Raw genomic sequence first — 20,672 nt, forward strand, 5'->3', positions numbered from 1 at the left:
GCCCTCTAGCGGTTGTTTCCCACTAACAACCGCTAGAGGGCACTGTAGGTCCATGCAGCAATATGTGCTGCTGACAGCAACCCAGAAGAAGAAGCGCCGTTCAAAACAACCGTGGAGGAGAATAAAGGACAGTGGAGGACCGAGCATTACACACCTGGGCCTTTCGGTGGTGCTACGTCTGAATCTCAACCCCTCATTATCATTCTACGATGCAGAAACGAACTTTGCATAGCGTATTGAAAATTCCTGTAGCCACAACAAATGCCTCTAAGTAAACTGAATAAACAAAACAGTATACAAATCTCATTATGAACCTACAGCCAGCAAGAGACACTGAAAATAACCAAATGTATTATTTCAAAGAAAGTAACCCTCCGCCAATATCTCATCATCCCTTTATTTACATTGTCTTCCACTAGCTTTAAAGGTTCATTATTCTTAATGTTTTCAACAACATTGTTAAATCTAGAAATTTATGAACATTAAACCCGATTAACATTTTCATGTATAACAGAGAGGGCATGGGGGTGTGAACTTATAAAGCTTTTACTTCTTTTTCTCTGTATTTTTTTGTCCTATCTTTCCTTTTAAAGTTGATGTCTGAAAATATTCTCCTCATCATTATCATAAACAATATATATGTATCTAATTAACTGTTTAATAGCATCAGAAAACAGCTCAAACCGGTGAGACGTCCTGTTGGTCATTAGTGCTGCAGAAGGCAAAGCCAGGTTGGATTTCAATAATCTCAAACTTTCATGTAGGAGATTTTTTGACACCTGGTTTCATCCTCTTGTTCATATCACCTTTCGACTCTTTGGTGTTGACTAATTTATGATGAAAGATTGATGCGGGGAACTGAGAAAAAAAAAGTTCAAATCCTTAATTTTTTGTTCTTTGTGGTATTTCAAGTTCTCCTTTCAAATACAACAAAAACAGAAAACAATCGGTTAGAAAAAGTGATCTTCTCAGTTACATTGTGTTTGTCAGAAAAAAAGATGGCCAGAAACCAAAAAAAGAAAAATCACTAAATGCTCAAATTGTATAAAGTGGAGTTTTAGCTAATACTGATGGTGTTGAACCTGCATCCAGGTAAGGCAGTTCTTAGCCGTCGCCGTTGCTGTTTGTTTGGATGGATCACTGCAATGGCTTTGGAGCAACACTCAGGCAGCAATTTAAAGATGACATTGTTACTGACGTGCTGATTACTGTTCATATGTAGCGGCAATTTGGAGAAACAAATGCTTCTGCTTTCAAGCAATGAAAGTAAATCTTTATGTATTTGTAAATGTTAGCTTTTTGTTTTTCTATTTCACAATGAAATAAAACCCTCAAGTGTCCTACCTACATGAAGACTGATAAAACACAGGATTGAACTTTTTTTATTTAGTTTGTCAAATCATTTCAATTCAAACAATTTATTTTCTTTTTTTTTTGTTTCGATTGTAAAAAGGAAACTTGAAAGAGCAGACTTCCCTGCCTTCCTGCCTCAACATCAATTGAGTTTATCAAAGTTACAACAATTAACAATTAAAAATCCCCTTTCGCTTCCTTTTTATATTTTTGAAAAAGCAATTCTGGTATTGACTTTTATTTTGAATTATGAGACACAAATGCTTCCATAGCGTCCAATAAGGGAAATGATGAACACATCTCTGTGATGTAGCTTAAGTCTTCATGAAGCTTGCACTGCCATAGTATGAAACGTATACATTTAGAAACAAATCTTTCCCGCTTTTCGTCGTTAAAATAGAGCTATAAACAAGCCAGTGGTGGTCCACGACTGAACAAGAATCTGTTAATCCACCCCACACAAGAATGAGTCAACACCCCCCACTGGTTCTTGATTCATGGCTGAATTCAGAGATTTTATACTTTCAAACTGTGGAATCTGCGTTTGGAGAGTTGGAGGTATGTGTTGTTTTTTAATGGAATGTTACACTTATAGAAATAAGAAGAAGAAGAAAGAAGAAGCAAAACAAGGTCTGAGGATGAAATAAAACTGGAAACGTGAGAAAAGCAAAGGTTAAAGTTTCTTTTTTTTTTTTTTTTACTTTCAGCTCTTCTCTTATATATCCATAAATCTCTTCCTCTCTTATAAAAATGATAAAACCATTTCTATTTTGATTTTCTGCCTTTTTCCAACTTTAGCCACCCTACTGCTGTACTCATTGTGGACCCTTTCCTTCCTCCTCCCTCCAAAAGAGAGCTGTTACATCCTCATTGTCTCTAAACTTTTTCTTCTTTTAAAGTTTATTTGGTTCTTCAATCGTAATTTTTTTTACTATTTTTAAAGGATAATCAACATTAACCAAAAGGGACTGGGGTGAAGCATCATGCTTTATGATGCCTGTTCAAAAAAAAAAGAAAGAAAAATTAACACCGAGTTGACAAATATGCCACAGATAAAAATAAAAAACGTAACCATGTTTACTAATGCATAATTCACTAGTATCAACCAATAAGTCGACATTTTGACAGCAACCTTGATCCAAACAATTCTAAAGTTTAGTTTCAAAAATCTCCATTTTATCTTTGTTCTTGCTTTGCATGATTTTAACATGAATCTCAAATTATAATGTTATTCTCTTCTTTACTGCACTCTCAGAAGCAAACTAACTTAAAGGCACAAAATAACATTTACAACATTCTTACATGCACCATTTCTTTTGATTTACATTATTGAGTCGAATACTTGAACTTCTCCTCCTCCTCTTTTATTGTGGTTGTTTATTGCTGTCAAAGTACTGATTTTTTTTTTTATTTTATCTGCAAAAGTTTACAATTTATTATATGAAATATTTATGTAACTAACGATTGATAACCACAGGTTCCAGTTATGAAAAAAAAATGTTTTCACACAACTGAACGAAGGTGGAACTTTCATGAATAGAAATATGAATTCCAACAATAAAGAACTGTAACCAAGTTTTTGCTTTAAGATAATACAATAATTACAATATAGCAAAACCAAATAATTGTTTTTTTTAAACCTGACCCAATTCTTTACATCCTACCCCCAGCAACTTCCCCATTTCACCGGCATCTCATTTATCCAAACATATCCGCTTTTTTCTCTCCTTTTTCAGACGTGTTCTTCACCTGCTTCCTGATCAATAACACTGTCATCTGCAAAACAACAGTCTAAAGTCAAAGTCTGAATATGAATCCAGGTCTTCAGAGGTTAAAGAAGACACTGTGGCCTAGCCCTAACGTGAAGAAAGACCATCTACCATGGGACAAGTTTGACTTACTCACATCATTTTTAAAGACATAAATCATTCACTAAGTCTTTCCAAACCTCCACCGTCACAATCAAATCTTTGGCATGTTGAAAACTCAGAAAAATTGTTACACTTTAATAAATAGCCTAATAAATGCAGACAAAGCCAGAAGGAAAAACTTAAATAAAAGCAGACGTGAATGTCATCGCCTCAGGTCACAGATCACACCTGACTGGGATCTAAAAGAAATCAAACATACGATCCAGACGGAAAGGACAAAGGGGCCACGGACAAGAGTGAAATCTGTCATCCATGACTGATTGTTACATTAAAAGAAAATCTGGCAGAAGGCAAACAACTGCTGTTTGTCATTATTCACAGGTTGTGTGGTCACAGTGTAGTATCCATTCTTCTATAATGTAGAAAAATAATACCCAGCAGGTTGTAACTGCCCTCATGCGCTGTCCTGAACCACGCCCAGGACAGCATCGCACACCATAAAAAGCAGACGGCTGCAGTTCACGCACAGAAAGGGATAGTTGCAGATTCTCATAAAGCTGGAGGTGAAGACCTAAGAGGTCTTTTAGGAGGAATGTTAAAAGGCAGGTGGCGACGAGAATCTGCACTGAAGGATTTACAGCCTTTGACTGTACGCCGCAGCGCACGGCAAGTCATCCGAGTGGATAATTCCTGCACACCGTTTATGGAAATTCTTATCAAAAAGGCCTCTAAACTTCACAAATTTCTTTATGTGTTTTTGCAAAATCTGACCTTCATGCCAACACCCAAATCCTGATGACGGCTTACAAAAGAATGAAGTGACCTTTTATTCCGTCCTGCAGAAAGGTCACGCCCCCTGACAAGTTTATCCCAACAGATCTGATGTTTTTGTGATGGTGGAACATCGGATTGTTTTAAACAAGTTCAGTCACAAAGAAATACCCAGAAGTTTTTTTTTCACTCCTACTTTAAAAGACTGTACACTTTTAAACAAAGAACCAATGAACTAAAACGCTTTTCTTAACATTTTAAATTGTTTTGTCAATTTCCATAATGGGGCAAATTACTTTGTTTAAATACTTCAGAGAACCTTATCTCCAAAAGATGCTATATTTGAAAAGAACAAAACCTTAAAAATTGTAATCAAGTTCAGGAAAGGCTAGAAGAGCTGGAACAAAAACACTGAAATGTACAGGATTCTGTAAAAAAGAAAAATGGAGGTTTGGCGTTTTGAAAATCAATTATCAATTACAGGGATGTCAGTTATTGAGGGAAAATGTTTGGGAACCATCCAATCATAACTAAAAATGCATCCATGATGCCAAAAGTAACTGAACGCCTGTAAGGGAGGTAACAGAACCATAGAAGACACATCCAGAGGCAGGATCTTGGAAGGTTTTGAAGCTCAAACATGATTTCTGTGACTTTAGACACTCACTGAACTGTCCTGGGAGGCATTCATCATGCAGTTTAAATCACCTGTGGAAGGTGCAGTGGGCGGGTGGTTGGGGGTATGGGGGGCATAAAAACTGTCAAATGCACAGTAAGAAGCAAGTCCTTCCAAAGTTGCTATGACATTTCATGACCCCCTAAAATTATGTATCTGCAAAGCTTTCATCAGAGCGTAAAGATTTGCCAAACAGACTCATAGAACTGGTGCCAGCTGCTGTCTAGTTAAAGCAGTAATCCCCTCAACATCCCCAAAACACGTCCTGGATGTTCTGACTCGTCTGTGCCCCTTATCTCACCTCCAACAAACAGGACAGTCATCGGTGAAGCTCACCAGCAAGCCTCGCGGACATTTGACCTACTCCTCCTCTTCCTCTGCTGAGTCAGCATCTGATTAGGAACAGCTGGACTCATGCTCGTCAGCATGTTGACTTCTTATATTCCTTTGGCGAAAAGCCATATAAAAGGTAGGATCAAATTGTGTCACAAGCATTTCATCACAACATTATCATTATTTCATCAAATCCTCATGATGAATGACTGCTTTCTCTTTTTATCATGGTCCTCAGTATGAAGGCAGACCAGCACGCTGTCATCCTGAAATCAACGCTTTGGTTTTCTCCAAAAACAGGCCCAAACTCGACCCCTTGAACGTCATCGCAAATCTGACTACATTCGGCACAAAGTTCAGCCTGGATAAAAAGACTCAAGACGTCACCCTTCTATAGTGTGGGTGCAAAAACAGGGACAGCAAAGCTGCCAAAACAAAAATATGCATGCAATTATGAAGCTCAAAGAAGTTCTACATAGATGTATCCATGAGCAGGAACAAGGGGAATTACTCCGACAACTTTGCTGTGACTTTAGTTTTGAATATTTGCAACCAATTGAACTGAATGGAGACAAGAAAAAAATAATTTCTTGAAACAAAAACATATTTTCACACATATAGTGTGAGTCACATGATATCTGAACAGGCGAACTTTAACGAATCTTCATCTTTGTCAGTCCTGGAAAAGATTTGTGATGAAAAGTTCTATCTATACGGGCCAGGGGAACTCACAGGATTTCCTCATGGCCAAGTTGGCGGTTTTGGAAAATTGAACTCATAGCTTACTAGTCACCTAGTAATTAACAGTACAAGGTGGAAACCAAGGATGTGGAAGATGTAAACAACGCATAGGGGTAAGTAAGGGTGAAATAGGTGAGATAGGCCCGTCGTGCCGATATTTTCTGTTTTTTTAATCCTTCCAGAACCTTGAACATCGTGCAGGAAGCCCATTAGTGCTGTTCAAGTGAAAGGTGAGTGCTCCCTGGGACCCCCTTGCTATGGATCCATTTGTCTACGAGTGGATGCATCAGAATGCGAGTGGAGCAGGGAGCCTGTAGTCCAACCAGCAACCTGATCCACAACAATTCGAATAAAGAAATACTCAGAAATGCAAGTTTAAGCTTAATTTTCTTCATATATGTCCTCCATCATCAGAAAAATGCCACAAGACCATGTTAAAAACAACAAAAAGAGACACAAAAAATTGCTAGCAAGCGGCAAGTCATTTTCTTCAGAAGGAGCGGCGTATGGACTTTATTTACAAGTAAAGGTAAGACGATAATAACGTTTGTGCTTTTTTCTATGCTGCAGTTTGTATATGAAAAAAAAACACGTTGAAATGATATTTTAAATAAAACACTTTAACTGTTGTCAATCAAATGGTGAATAAGTTACTCAGTATGGTTCATATGTTTGTAAATCTGACTGATGACGTCAGTGCCTCACCAGCCATTAACCTCATCGCACGTCACTGCATCACAGAGACAGCAGCTTTGTTTTCATAAAAATGACCTTTTCATCCCACCTTCTTGAAAATGAGTCTCAAGTTGTAAAGAACAGAAAATGCATTTCTACAATGACACAATCTAGAGGGATTTCTGCTGGGTGAGAATTCCAGATGCATCCATCTTCTCCTAAGTGTAAATCTAAAGGTAAAGTCAATATTTACATTACGTGCATTAAATGTAATGCACACACACACACACACACACACACACACACCACGCATGTGGGAACATCTGTTGACCTTCTGCTTTCTTTCTCTTGCAATATTCTCTGGGATAAATACCATTGTTTACATTAGGCCACAAAAGGCCTCTATTCTATGCAGTCATGCCATGCATCTAAAACAATGGCAGTGATTATAAAGAGAAGAGAAACTCAAAGATTGACTGATTCAATTATTTGTTTCTGTTTAAAAAAAAAAAGTTTTGGCAGTTTGGACTTCAATGTGGAATTAATTAGAATTCAAGCCTTCCCTGCTTTTCCCTTTTGTTTTCAGTTAAGAGACAGATGCCTGTCCTCCTGTGATCCCAGCCTCACATCTTCACCCACAACAAGAGAAAGAAGGAAATTTATTTGACAGCAGAGTCGAAAGCACAACCACACAAGGTTAAAGTGGATAATAAATTTATTGAAAACTTGAACAGAACCTCTGGAATCAGACTTGTGATTGCAGCCAGCAGTGACGCCACACTATGCTGTGAGGGTGCAGCTTTTATTTTAATTTTAATAGAAAGGACAATTCGTAGCACATTGCTCTACCTGACAGGCTTCACTGGACACACAATGGATTTTCCTTGATGTGCAAACATACATTTTCTTCAAGTGTCATTTAGCAACATCTTCTCTTAAAGCTACACCACCATGCAGTCCCTCATTTTGGTTTTACAAACCTATACTGTTGTGCTGCATTGTTGTAACGTTGTATTTCTCCAGTATGAATGAGGATTATGACTTTCTCTGGTTTCTACATCCCCTTTCTGGAATTGTCCTCTGCATGGTCATCCAGCTGAAAGCCTTTTTGACAGTTGGCAGTGGACGTCCCTCTGATTTCATCTCCAGTTTTGTCATTTCAAAACACATAATGGTTGACTATAGATAAAATAAAGCACCCTGTGTTTTTGTCTCCTGCATGATTTGTTTTACCAGATGGAGAAAGTCAAGATCTTAAAACTTTACAGTTGGCAAAAAAAGGTTTGTGTTTGTGAAAGATTAACGTGTCAAATTCCACACTTCCTCTAAAGATGCTTCCTCCCAAAACTTAATGCACTTAGAACAGAGATGCTGTGTGTCTATTTGTCCCACACAACTCCCCCTGTCTGTCAGCGCAGCTGTCAGCATGAAAAGGCCTTTCCAGGCAGATAACAAGCGGACAAGGGTGTTCCAGTACGCCAGACAAAGAAAAGGCACAAAGAAAACATTTTTGGCAGACAGAAAGATACGAGGGAGGACAGCAGGACTGTGGGCATATCCTAAAATTCCCTTCAGAAAGGAATTATTTCCATCCCATTAGAAAAAAAGACATAAACAAACATAAATAAATACATCCAAAGAAAATCTAAATACAGTCTGGGCTGCATTCAAATTTCCTTAACTCACACACACACAGAACTCTGCATGAGGCAAACATTTGCAGGAGTGGGTTCTCTCTGCGCTGCACTCATATCTGATTACGACATATACCTCCAACGACGCATGACTCACGCGCAGGATGAGGCGCTCCTCCAGCTCTGAGGAGATCCAAATGTTTGCAGCAGGACAGAGATTCGCAGAAACGTCCTTCCTTTTTCTCTACAAGCATTTAGGGTTTGTTTGATGTATAAATCTGTGCAACAACTGGAGTTTAGGCTTAACGCTGTAAATGCTGTTACGATAAATCTGTCACGGGATGGAGGCTCGAGAGCCGGTAGGACCCAGGCGCAGAGACGGGAGGCAAACGGGTTCAATGGCAAGGGGTTTAATTATAACAAATAAAAGGCGCTGCAGAGCAGGATGACAACAACAAAACAAAACTCACTGTGGCGTGGAACAAGAAACGAGGAACATGGCATGACAAGGACAACCAGGACAGGAATAACTAATGGACCAACACAGGAGGAAGGCAGAGACAAGACTTATATACAGACAGGGCAGACAAGACACAGGTGAACACGATCAGGGCAGATGGGGCCCAAAGTAAGTAAAACCCAAGAAAACAGACAAGACAGGATACTTTCAAAATAAAACAGGAAACAGAAACAAGACAGAACAAGGACCAAAAACAAGACAAGTTCAAATCATGACAAAATCTGCTTAACAAAGACAGTTAGAAGTGGGATTTTGGGAATAGAGGTCAGGTTCTACAACAAGAGTTTCCTATGAGTGAGCGGTCATTACATTTCATTAGAATCCCCATAAGTCCTTTTGCCTTGCTACTACCTACTTTAATAATACTGACTTCAAGCAAATCCTAAAGCCTTGCCCCTAAAGGGTTTCTGAAGGTCACTTGTTATAAACTGGTACCTTTATAGTCTGGCCCAGCCCAACTCCTTGAAAGCTAAGATTGTGTTTCTATCTATCTGTTAGATAGTAATTACCTGGAACAGGTGTGTTCAGTCAGCCAGAAAATCAGCAGCAAAAAGTAAATATAGCTGGAAAAGTAGCATAGTGGGGGCCCTCAAGGACCAGGGCTGGGCAGCCTTTCATTTCAACAACTGGTGGTTTCCTCTGAGTTGAAAGTTTTGATTGAACTAAAATCGGAAAGAGCTGATCAGACAGCTACCAACATCATCTTTAAAGGTTCTTTGTCTATAAAAGAATATCAGAAGTCCAAGGATTTTGTCCTCACAGATATCATAATTTAAAAGCTCTGTTTTTGTTTACCTCGACAGAAAACCTAAATAGATTTTCCTCAGATTTATTACTGAAGATATGGCCAAGATATAGGAGGATTTAGAACCAGTTCTCGTCTGCTACAGCTACAGGTTTTAAAAATGTTTTAGCAAGAAAAAATAGATCATTGCTCCACTTAGCATTTATTTTATCCCTTAGGGACCCACATCAATGAAAATTATGTTTTTTGCATTGTTAACATGTTAACATGGCCATGTAGTAAGAAAATTAAGCTTAAAACTGCATTTCTGATTATTTCTTTAGTCAATCAGGAGCAAACGTAAACATTTCGTTTCTAAGCTTGTCAAACAATGATCGGAGTGGGACTTTCAAAAATGTGTTTAGATTAACTTACAATTGTCCTGTCATCCATCTTTCCTGGTCATTTGCAGATGTACAAACGGAATATTAAATAATATATATTAATTGCAAAAAATGAATCTTAGGAAAGTAAAAAAAACCTTCGTTTCAAGAAAGAAAATGTCTTATTTTCTATCTTGCAAGAAAAATAATCTTATTATGAAAGCTTCTCAATAGCAAAATAATCTTACTTTGTGAAAGTACATCTCAGAGACTAGACATTTTTTCCTAAAATAAGAAGTCTTGTTAAGACAGTTTATCTAACCCCATTGGTAGATATAATTTGCTTTTTTTAAAGAAAGCGTTTCAACTTTTTTACAATTTTTGACTCATTTCCAAAGGGACGGGCTAAATGTAGGATTTACCTTCAGAACACACAAAAACTGGCCCACAATCAGAGTACAAACAGCTCCTTTTCATGACCACACCATAAATGTATCTCCTTTCATAACATACCATCAGAAAAATCTTTAAGATGCGTGCAGGAATGGATTAAGGCAGACAGGTTTTGTGTGAACTATATATGTTATTAATTGTGTTGAGGAATGTGGAGAAACCACGAGGCTATGAAACAGTGGGCTTCCTGACAAAGGATTGCTCAGCATTTAGCTGGAGAAAAAAACCCAGCAGACACAGAGATGGAGGAAGAGGTGGAGAGTCATTAGGAGGAGGAGGGCTGAATACAGTATGAGGGGTTGAAAAACAGAGAGGTGGACGTGTGAGGCAGCCAGAAAGCAGACGCTTTTGCTTACTTTCACAGGTAACCAGTCTCTCCTAAAGTCCCGGGCGGCTTCAGCATGTTTTCGTGGAGGCTCTACCAGTTGCTGTGTGTGCTGGCCAGGTTCATGAGCGCAACTCTTGCCTTTGAAGATGATATTGAAGTTAACTACTCTTACTTCAATGAAATCACAGATGGAGAAACACCAGAACGTAAGTGTTCAACCTCTTTATGTGGCTAAAAGATGCTTCTTTCTATGCATCCTGCAATGTCGAGCAGTTGTAAAGCATCAAACTGTTGTTTGGGGTTTTTCGTTTTGTTGAGAGGGAAAAGCAGGGCATTGATTTACATCAGGGATTGTCGTCACTGACAAACAGCGCTGCAGGCAAGCAGCAAAACACAAATTACTTCAGTGTGGGAATCAAAAACCCATGTTGGACAGAAACGGCAAGAAGTGGCCAAAAAACAGATTTTTTTTCTTATCATTCAACTATATGGATTAAAATAACATCCCCAGCAATACTCTTGCTTTTGTAATTTGTTGAGGATGCTGGAAGAAAAGTCCTGCTATTTTAGCATCAGTGCTGTTTTTATTCATTCTGCTGATATCTGAACTCTCACCGATCGTTTTGCTGCAACCTCTTCCCTGATCTGTTTCTAAAATCAACCGTTTGGGTGCTGAACAAGAAAGCGTGAATGTGTTGTGGAGGGGTGACTGCCTGGGCCCCCCCCCAGCACAGCTTCCATCCTGCATTTGTTTGTTGTTTCAAGTCTGGCAGGAGGTATAATTGCAGCCCCAGAGGTTAACAGGCAGGGAAACAGTCACGTCGTCCATAATATGACTGGAAGTGATTGACATTTAGAAAAACGAAGGGGATGTTGGCGAGCTTTAAATTATGTCCACAAATTAAAGGGAAAAGAGGGAAGGAGGGGATTGAAAAAGACATCAAAAATGTTGGACAAGGGGTAGAATAGCTCCGATCACGTCTGCTTGCAGGTGTGTGAGGGAGACTGGAAGCGTGGGGGGGGATGCAGGTCACTGCATCTGACCCCTTCAAACATCAGAATCTGTGAGTGGAATCTGAATTAATGGCCAACGTGAAGGAGGTCATGACACAGTTCAGTTTCACACGGATGTCAGGCTGACATTCAGCAGACATAATGAAGCATTACATGTATGTTCTCTATCCAAGCTTTATAACCAAGAAAAAATACAAAATAAACATTTATGTAGATTAAATCTCTTTTTGTTTTCAAGGATCAAGCTCAAAGCAAGTATTGACCCATGGAGACCATCGATTGGCGTTTTAAAAACACCAACAGAGCCCAGAAATAAAGTCCCTCTGGAATAAGTGAACAATGAAAGACTCAGAGCTTAACCATACCAGCATGTGTAAACTGCACCTCCACTCTTAGGCCCTTTTCCCCTCCCCAGCTTTGTCACATCCCTCCACCTTCTTGTGTTATTTCTCCCCATCTCTCCTCGGGTCCTCCCATCTTTTTCCTTCCATCCCTCTCCTCAATCGCAGCACAGGGATAAGCTCACAGGAAAAGCAGGAGGCTGAGCTTCTGGTTGCTGAAGCGATTCTTCTGCAGCTCTCATGGCTCTCCCTGCAGTTTGAAACCCCTCTTTGTTTCTTCATTTTACCTGCTTGCTGAGATTCTTTTCCTGGACTAAGAACCGACTGTTCCTCCAACAAAATCTTCCCTAAAGTTCAGTTGATTTACAATGAAAAGGGATTTCTCTTCTCATCACATGCAAAAAAGAGAGATAGAATCATAGTAAATAAATGATGCCTTTGGCAAAGAAATAGTAGCAGAGGTTGTGGGAAGGAACTCATAGATTTTTTAAAAATTCCATAAATATTCTACTGTGATCTAAGTGTGTATTGTTGCATCACTGCAAAGATCTCTCTTCATGAGTATGAGTAATTACACTGATATTTCTTCTTACATTCTTATTAATTTTTCTTCTTTTTTTTTAAATCAAGGCATTTCTTTATTTCTGATAAGTTTGATATATATGTGATTTTTTTGTTGTATTGTCAGTTAATGCTTATTATAAACTAATTGATCAAATCCAATATTTGAATTCTTTTCTAACCAACTCTTAAATGATTCCTCTCTGTAGCGACCATGAGTTCCGTCCCCTGCAGTTCTCAAGACCTGACTAAATGGGATAAAATCTTTACCATGCTGGAGGACAGTCAGATGAGGGAGAACATGCTCCTTCAATATGCCGACGACATGGTTAAGGGGAAGATGGATTCACTGCTAAGTGAACTTATGAGGTTGGTTTAAGAAATAAAAAAACAATGGGAATTTTAACAACATGGTCAAAAAAATTTGTCAGAAATGATTTTATGTACATTGTTAAAATACCAACATCTAAGATTTTATACTTAAAGATTTCACTCTGATCATTTTTTTGGTCTCTTTTAAAATCATTCCCAGTGGGCTTTTAATTATGCCATTTTTAGCCAAAAAAAAATCCGTGTTGTTTTCTAGGACATAGTTACTGCAGAGCAGCAAGAGTTGATCAGAAATTCACCTGAGTTGGCACTGAGAAATTCTGTCCCCCTTACCTTCCTCGCTGCTGAGAGCTCTCCGTTTACGCGACCTTGAGCTAGCTCACAGCCCCTTATGCTCCCAACCTAACCTTAGCGGTGCAACAAAAATGGCGAGCAATACTGGAGCTATCTAAACGTACAGTTTTAACCCATGAGAACAATTTTCCTGAAAAATGAAATGATGTAGAAGACACTACAGAACAAGTGGACCACTAAACACATTTCTGATATTTTTTTGTTACTACCGATAGCACAATGGGTTCTTAAGGGGAAAACTAAGACGTACATGGATCTATTTTGTATACCTACAATGGAGCGGAGCAGAGAGTTTGTGGCCCGCCCAGTACGATCCATGATGTTCTCCATCATGAGAAAATGCAACAAGAACATGTTCAAAACACCAAAAACATAATTTTAATTGGAGGAGTCTTTAAAAATGGTCTTTTAATGCAACTTGTTTCCAGTTTTATTTATTTATTTAGCTAAAATGTTAAAAGTTTGCTCCATGTATTTGGAGAAAAACATTAAAAGTAAATAAATGTATGTTTATTACCTAACAGCTTAGTGCTCCTATAGACACCGAAACAAGGAGAACTAGCAACACTATAAATTCCAACTAATAGACATTGGAGAGACAAGTAATTAATAAAAAGAAGACAGTTTTACTTTGCATAATTATTGTTCCTGTAAGCGTTTTATTTATGTGTCACTTTTATTGTGTATTGTTGGCGATGTTTTATTTTAAATTTAAAGAACAAATTTTGATTTTATTTTGAAGTTAGTAACTTTCCTTGAGAGACTGGACATGTTTTGTTTTTTTGATGCAATGTGCCACTGGTGAATTCTGAATAAATGAGTGGAGCCTTACAGTCGTTTTACCCTTGTTGGTAAGGATGGCATCGTTGGCACCTCTACAGAGCCATTCAAACGAAAAGCACAGTCTATTGTCGTTCATTGGGTTGGTTTAATTTAAGATTGAATTCAATCCATTTCAATTTTATTTGTCTAGCCCAAATTCACAACAGTCGTCTCAATGGCCTTCCAAATGAGCGTAACATGAAATTTCAATGAAGAAGAAAGATTAACAAAGACAAGTCTACAGTTCCCTTTTTTCATCATTGTTTAAAATCATGTGACAGTTGGGCCATTTTACATTGCTCAATATTTTAAAGATGAAAGTTCCTGAGCAGAGAAGATGTGTGTGTGTCTCCGGTCAGGTTTGTGGCCCAGAACGCTGGGTCCTGTGGGGCGGAAATGGAGACAGCAGTAAGACGGACAGCCCTGGAGCTGGAGGGCCGTCTGAAGGAAACCCTGGAGAGCTTTAAATTCAGAGACTTGGCCTCTGCTGCTGACCATTCCAACTACGTGGACACAATGCTGCAGCAGCTTCTTTCTACAGCGCAAACCCAAACGTCCCGGCTCAGCAAGCTAGAGAGCAGCTGCTTCGGCGGCCCAGGAAGTGGCACGGGGATCAACACCAAGGCTGGGTTTCAGCTCCCAGGAGGAGGAAGTGGACACAGAGATCAAGAAGTCACCTCACAGTGTGCTTTAGATGTTGTGGAGACTCAGCTGCAGGAGCTTCAAGCGAAGCTGGAGGATGTGCAAAACTGGTCGAGGCAAAGATACCTACCAGCAGGTAAGACATCCATTATTTTCACATCTTTCCCCGTTTTTTATCTCCATGATCGTTCTACATCTAGGTGCTTTCTCTCCCTGTTTTGACATATTGAGGCCAGTTCCTCATCTCTGTCTGGGCTTGCTTTGAAATTAGGCATCAAACATGTTTGTGTCCAAAATAGTTCTCCTTCCTCTGTCTCTGATGTCCTGATTAAGTAGTAATCTACCTTTTAAAGACCCACTCTGATAAAAATCATGTTTTTAGTGTTTTTAACGTGTTCTTTTAGCATTATTCTGATTATGGAGCACATGTATAAAAAAAATTAAGCTTAAAATTGCCTTTCTGAGTATTTCCTAATGTGATATTGTTGTGAATCAGGAGCAGACAATAAAATGCTGTTTGACAAAGAGGGTATTTGTGACGTAGAAAATACGTCAGGCGGGCCACAAGCTCCCTGTACTCTGAGCTTTTAACAACAGGGAGGGGAAGGGGAGCAGGCTTGTAGAGCTGTGACGGTGTGGGATTTTTGATCACCGTGGTGATGAACCAGCAGAGGGCAGGGTGTCGCGGTTAACCGCAGCCCCCCCTCCGCCAAACCCAAAATCCCCTTGCGGCCACGTCGCAAAAGAATTCAATTGCAACGCAGTGTTCTTTATTAACAAATAACAGTAACAACTAACTACTACATATCTAAATAATGAACTAACTATATAGGTGTTGTAGATTACTATGTGTGTGTGTGTCAGCGCTGCGTGTGTAGGAGGAAGGAGAGCACACAAGTGTGTTGGGGGTGTGTGTTGATTCTTCTGCAGTGGACCGCTCGAGAGCTGCAAGCGAGCCTTCACCTGTGCTCTCTGGTACAGACATCCACTCAGAATATTATTTATTGCCCAGTAATAAACGAGACTGCAGACACTTTGTCACCTTTCCGGTAGCCATGAAGCCTGACACCCATGAAGAACGCGGGACAGGAGGCTCCGCCTTTGTTTATGCAAACACGTAACGTTGCGCTGCACAAAATAGTTCCCAAAACAAAACATGTAATGATATTCACCGCACTCTAACAGTGCGCGTTCATGTTTGGTGTTACAAAGTGAAGGAGTACAGCAATAAACCCCTCCCCCAACACAAAATCCTCCGGCGGGGGGCCGCGTCGCGCACTCAAGAACGCGCGCAGCTTGTAATGAAAATGAATACAATGGAAATTAATAATTAGAACGCAGTAAATTTGTCGTATTTCCTCGCAAGACGGAAACTTCTGTTTTAGAATGAGGACGTGTATGTGCTTCTGAAACCGCACGCGTGTGTGTGAGTAGAGGGAGCGTGCCGTGTGCAGCGTAGAGGGAGTGACAGTCGCGCAGCACGGCGCAGCGCAGGGAGTGAAGAACAGTAATAAAAGGTTTCCCCCAGAAACCCTTGAAGTCTGAACACAGGACTAGCAGAAAAAGTAAATTATCAGCAAAGATGAATGTGTTTAATGTGTTTATTATAGTTCCAATCACGCACCACATGCAGAACTTTCAAAAAAAAAAAACTTTCCAAAAGAAAAAAGTGCAGTGATGCGGTTATCGTCACACCCCTACGGGCTTGCTGTGCACCAACAGTCCCACCCACAATTTAGAGGCAAATTTTTAATGAACTCCTGCCACTCTTCAGAAACGATGTCCAAAAAAAACGACACAGGGTTTTTGATATGCGCTAAAAACAGCATAATCATAATTCCCACTTCATGGGAATGCTTTTAGAATAGATCAAAGATGAAAACCCATTCTGACAAGATGTTCATCCATGTAGGCATTGTATTTTTGTTACTACTATCTTAGATTTCCTTTTTTTAAACGACAAGAAATGTTGGCCACCACAGTTTACAGAGCTCAGAGGAGTGCACTCATTAGCCAGTCCCAACAGAAACCTCATGGAAGCACCAGGGGAAGCAGAGAAAAGCAGAAACAGATGGAAGCACACTTTCGGGTTTTTTCCCCTCCATATTATTCCTGAGTGTAACCTGAGCCATGTGCAACATCAATATTTGGGACCTACAGCTTTAGGAGGCTGGAAGTGTGTCAGCGAGCGGTGTGCTAGCCAGAAAGAGCAAAAAAAAAAAAAAAAAAACAACAAGCAGAAAGTTTAGATGTGTGGAAGTCAGAACTGTACTTTAAAAACTAGAGCGCAACAAATGAGCTCTTGTGAGTTTTAGTTAGGCAAAGACAGTCAAAAGAGTGCACAGCATACATTCACAGTGGATGACCCGTGTCCTTTTCTGTTTAGTCTCCAGGCGATAAATGTGGCAAACCTGGGCGGGTCATTCAGATGCCCCACATTAAGATCGTAAACTGCTGGGCAGCCTCTTATTTTACCGCCAGTAGAGAGAAAATATTCATGCACACTTTTTTCTCCAAGCATGTTGGCAACAAGTCATGGCGAACATTTGTACAACACGCTAGGTAAGGGTGACATGGGTGAGACGTAGGCGTGTCGTACTGATTTTTTAAAGGATTTCAACACCCCAAAATCCTGTGCAATGTGCAAGGAGCTCATTAGTGCTGTTCACGTGATAAGTCTGGGCTCTTTGCGTGCACCCTGTTGGAAATTTGAAAATTAGACAATCAGAGCTTACATTTGTGTAGGAAACCTACGCATCACATGCACACTCCGTATGTCTAGCATTTGCATGCGTTCAGTGAGGAGCCAGTACATCCACCTTACTAATGACTGCAGTGTGGTGTAAGGGCACCGCACAACAGCATCCACTGTAGGTCATAAGTCATATGCCTTACATTAGGAGTTCTTCACAATACATTTACCACATGCATGACAATGGTACATTCCATTTTCATGATGTCCCTTAACGTGGCCGTACGAGCCACAATGAAACTGCATCGGTCAATCCCTGTACAGGTGCAGGTGACTAAAGGCATCATTGAGGAAAAGCTTCCTTTAAAACAGTTTTAAGAGTGTTAAGACACAAAGACAATTGCCCATTTTGTTTTTCAATAAATCTCAATAAACTTCTCAGTGGGCTAAATGTTGTAATTAATCATATGGAAAAGTGTGAATACTGTGTAAATGTCAAACAATGAACCAGAACTTGTGATTGATTTTATTGATTTATTTGAAGCATTGTAGTCAAAGCAATAAAGAATTTACACATATTTATCAAACTCATTACAGAAATGATGAAATGCATAGATTAAAAAGACAGAAAACAAAACAAAAAAGTAACAAAAAAGTCACTTAAATCATATATGCTTAATTAAATACAATTAATTAAATACAGTGATAATTAACTGAGGTATAAGTAGAGTTTGTTGTTTGTATAAGTAGAGATTGTTTCAAGAGATCCAGAACCAATCTTGCTGTTCATACGTCTTCTGCTTGTGGTTTTTAAATAATGTTTAACAAAAAAAAGAGTTTATTTAATAACCGTTCTGACCATTTATTGTCTTCAGGCTGTGAGATGGCCCTCCTGTTCCCAATGCGCTCTCGCCGGATCTACGTTATGGTGGTTCCAGATGCTCCTCTCTCCCTGTCCTCCTTCACCGTCTGCATGTGGGTGAAGCTGACAGCCACGTCCAACAAAACCGTGCTGTTCTCCTACGGAAGCCGTCAGAACCCGTATGAGATCCAGCTGCTGCTCGCTCAAACCTCCCTCCTCTTCACTGTTGGCGGAGAAGCTCACCTGGTGGAAGCACAGGGCGTGGTGGTGCCAGGGCAGTGGAGCCACTTGTGCGGGGAGTGGTCATCCGAGCAGGGTCAGGCAAAGCTGTGGGCGGATGGCAAAAAGGTGGCCTCTACACCTGGAGTGGCCGAAGGACACATCTTACCTGATGGCGGGTTGGTCCAGCTGGGGCAGGAAAGAAGCAGCTGCTGCGGAGGCAGCTTTCCAGGATTCGAGGAAGGATGCAATCCTAAACTGGCATTTGTCGGGAAGATGACGGGGGTGAACATGTGGGACAGGGAGCTGACAGAGGAGGAGATTTCTCAGCTTGCTCAGAGGGGGGGCCAGGGCTGCCAGCAGAGAGGTAACATGGTGGCCTGGAGCTTTAGTGAAATGGTGCCCCACGGAGGTGCACAGTTTGTCTACTGAATCCCGCCGTCAAAACAGTGAAACTAAAACACTGGGATTCGATTTTAAGCTCATGCTGAAGCTACCACTCCACCGTTTCTCCTTGTACTTTCATATTTAGCATTTCCATGCTACCCCCCTCAAAGAAAGAGGCTTCAAACACCACCAGTCCAAGAAACAAACTGCCTTTGAATGTTTTTCAAACATCCATCGCTGCGAGAGACTGAAGCAGTTACTTCAGAACTGATGCCGCGACACTGAGACGCATTCAACAAGACAAACCTACATTTCAGCAGGAGACAAGCCACAAAGGTTTAATAAGAGTTTGCCTAAAAAACAAAGAGTCCTTTGTAAAGCAGAGCAGCTTCTGAGCCAGCAAACAGAGCAGTCAACTGACAGCCATGCAGAAGAGGTGAGGAGGAGGACACAGACTGTGAAAAGAAATTATCCTGTAATATAGTTTCCTTATAATTTAAGGTTTACATACCAATGGCATCAAACTGAAACAAATTCCCTTTTTATAGGGCTCATTACCACAGTGATGCAATGAAGTCTTGCAGAATTCTTAGTCATGACATCAATGCCGCTGCAGGCAAAACAAAGTTTAAAAAAATGATTCAACAGCTTATCTTTATGTTGATCAGTTCTCCAGTGACTGAAAGCTGCTGTATTTTTCCTTTATTATCCCCTCATTTATAACTTTAATAACTTGAGACATTACTATTTAAAATGAATTTTCTCTAAAGTCTTTAAAAGTAAAGGTAAAACTTGTTTTTATTTCTTTATTAGTTGGTTCATTTAATTTAGAGTAATTTTTCTGTGTTTCTTTTAATGTAAAATGGGTAAACTGTTCAGTAAATGAAAGACAGTGAGGTGAATGTTTACAGTGTCTTTGTTGTGCTTTGTAACATAATGTCGATTTCTTCTTGTGGAAAAAAAGGATCTGAATGTAATTTGTGCATAAACATAACCTGTATTAGACGAGAAGAAGATTAGAACATTAGCAATCAATGTACATGTAAAAATAAAACTGCAGTGTTTTAGAAATATTGTTTTTATTTTATTTTATTCTACTTTGTTATTCATCTATTCCTGTTTGCAGTGAAATAATGGACTTCCTTTGTTCTGTCAGGAATCAAAAAAATGAAATAACTTTATTTATATAGCACTTTAAAACACCTTCAGGGTGCCTCGACAGTGTCAGAGTGCTATATAAATAAAGTTTTTTTTCCATTCTGTCAGGAATAAAAAAAACATAACTTTATTTATATAGAACTTTATAATTTCATTAGGTTGCCTCGACATTGTCAAAAGGCTATATCAATAAAGTTATTTCATTTTTTCATTCTGTCGGGAAGGAATAAAAAAATAAAGTAACTTTTTTTATATAGCACTTTATAATATAATTAGTGTGCCAAAGTGCTTTAACTGCATGACTACCACAGAAAAAAAGAAAGTCTATTCAATTTTCTTTAAATACCACCAAACTCTAATTCCCAGAGCCCCACCCCTTCACATTTAATATAATTGGAAAGCCCCAAATGCTTCTCTAGATAACAACAATAGTTAATTCAGTAGCAAGCAGTAGTTGGGAGATATTCAGGTTTAGAAATGTCCTCTACAGACAACAAATTTACATAATAAATAAAGAGAAGGCAAAAAAAGGTTAAAAAAAAATCAAAGGAACCAATACACCACAAACTCCTGAATAATAATAGCGTTAAATAAAAGTTTGTTTGCGTTGTAACCTGAGCAGATGAAGATAAAAGTTGGCAGACCTCAAAACTTGGGCAACACCATTAAGAGCTTTGACGTCCCACACATTTAGTGATTATGCTGGGACACATTATTTTTGTTTGTTTTTTTTAACTCAAGGAGCAAATGTGAGTGTTGCTGCTTATTATGATAATAACTCTGTAATTTCAACTAAAGCAGCTGGGAAAAAAAGGGTTTTATCGTGTG

General features: G+C 39.4%; 2 protein-coding genes across 3 annotated transcripts in view; one reads left to right on the forward strand and one right to left on the reverse strand.

Moving 5' to 3' along the window:
- The window catches only part of veph1 (ventricular zone expressed PH domain-containing 1), a 76,150-nt gene that overhangs the window by 32,400 nt on the left and 23,078 nt on the right, over nucleotides 1-20,672 (reverse strand). The gene's annotated exons all lie outside the window — the stretch shown is intronic.
- ptx3a (pentraxin 3, long a) lies at nucleotides 10,394-19,757 on the forward strand. The gene is made up of 4 exons (XM_004075832.5): nucleotides 10,394-10,668; nucleotides 12,588-12,747; nucleotides 14,244-14,662; nucleotides 18,094-19,757. The coding sequence occupies exons 1-4, from the start codon at nucleotides 10,536-10,538 to the stop codon at nucleotides 18,729-18,731; spliced, it is 1,350 nt and encodes a 449-aa protein (XP_004075880.1). The 5' UTR covers nucleotides 10,394-10,535; the 3' UTR covers nucleotides 18,732-19,757.

This window comes from Oryzias latipes, chromosome 13, assembly GCF_053564925.1.
Source record: "Oryzias latipes strain Hd-rR chromosome 13, Olatipes_Hd-rR_3.1".
Lineage (NCBI taxonomy): Eukaryota > Metazoa > Chordata > Actinopteri > Beloniformes > Adrianichthyidae > Oryzias > Oryzias latipes.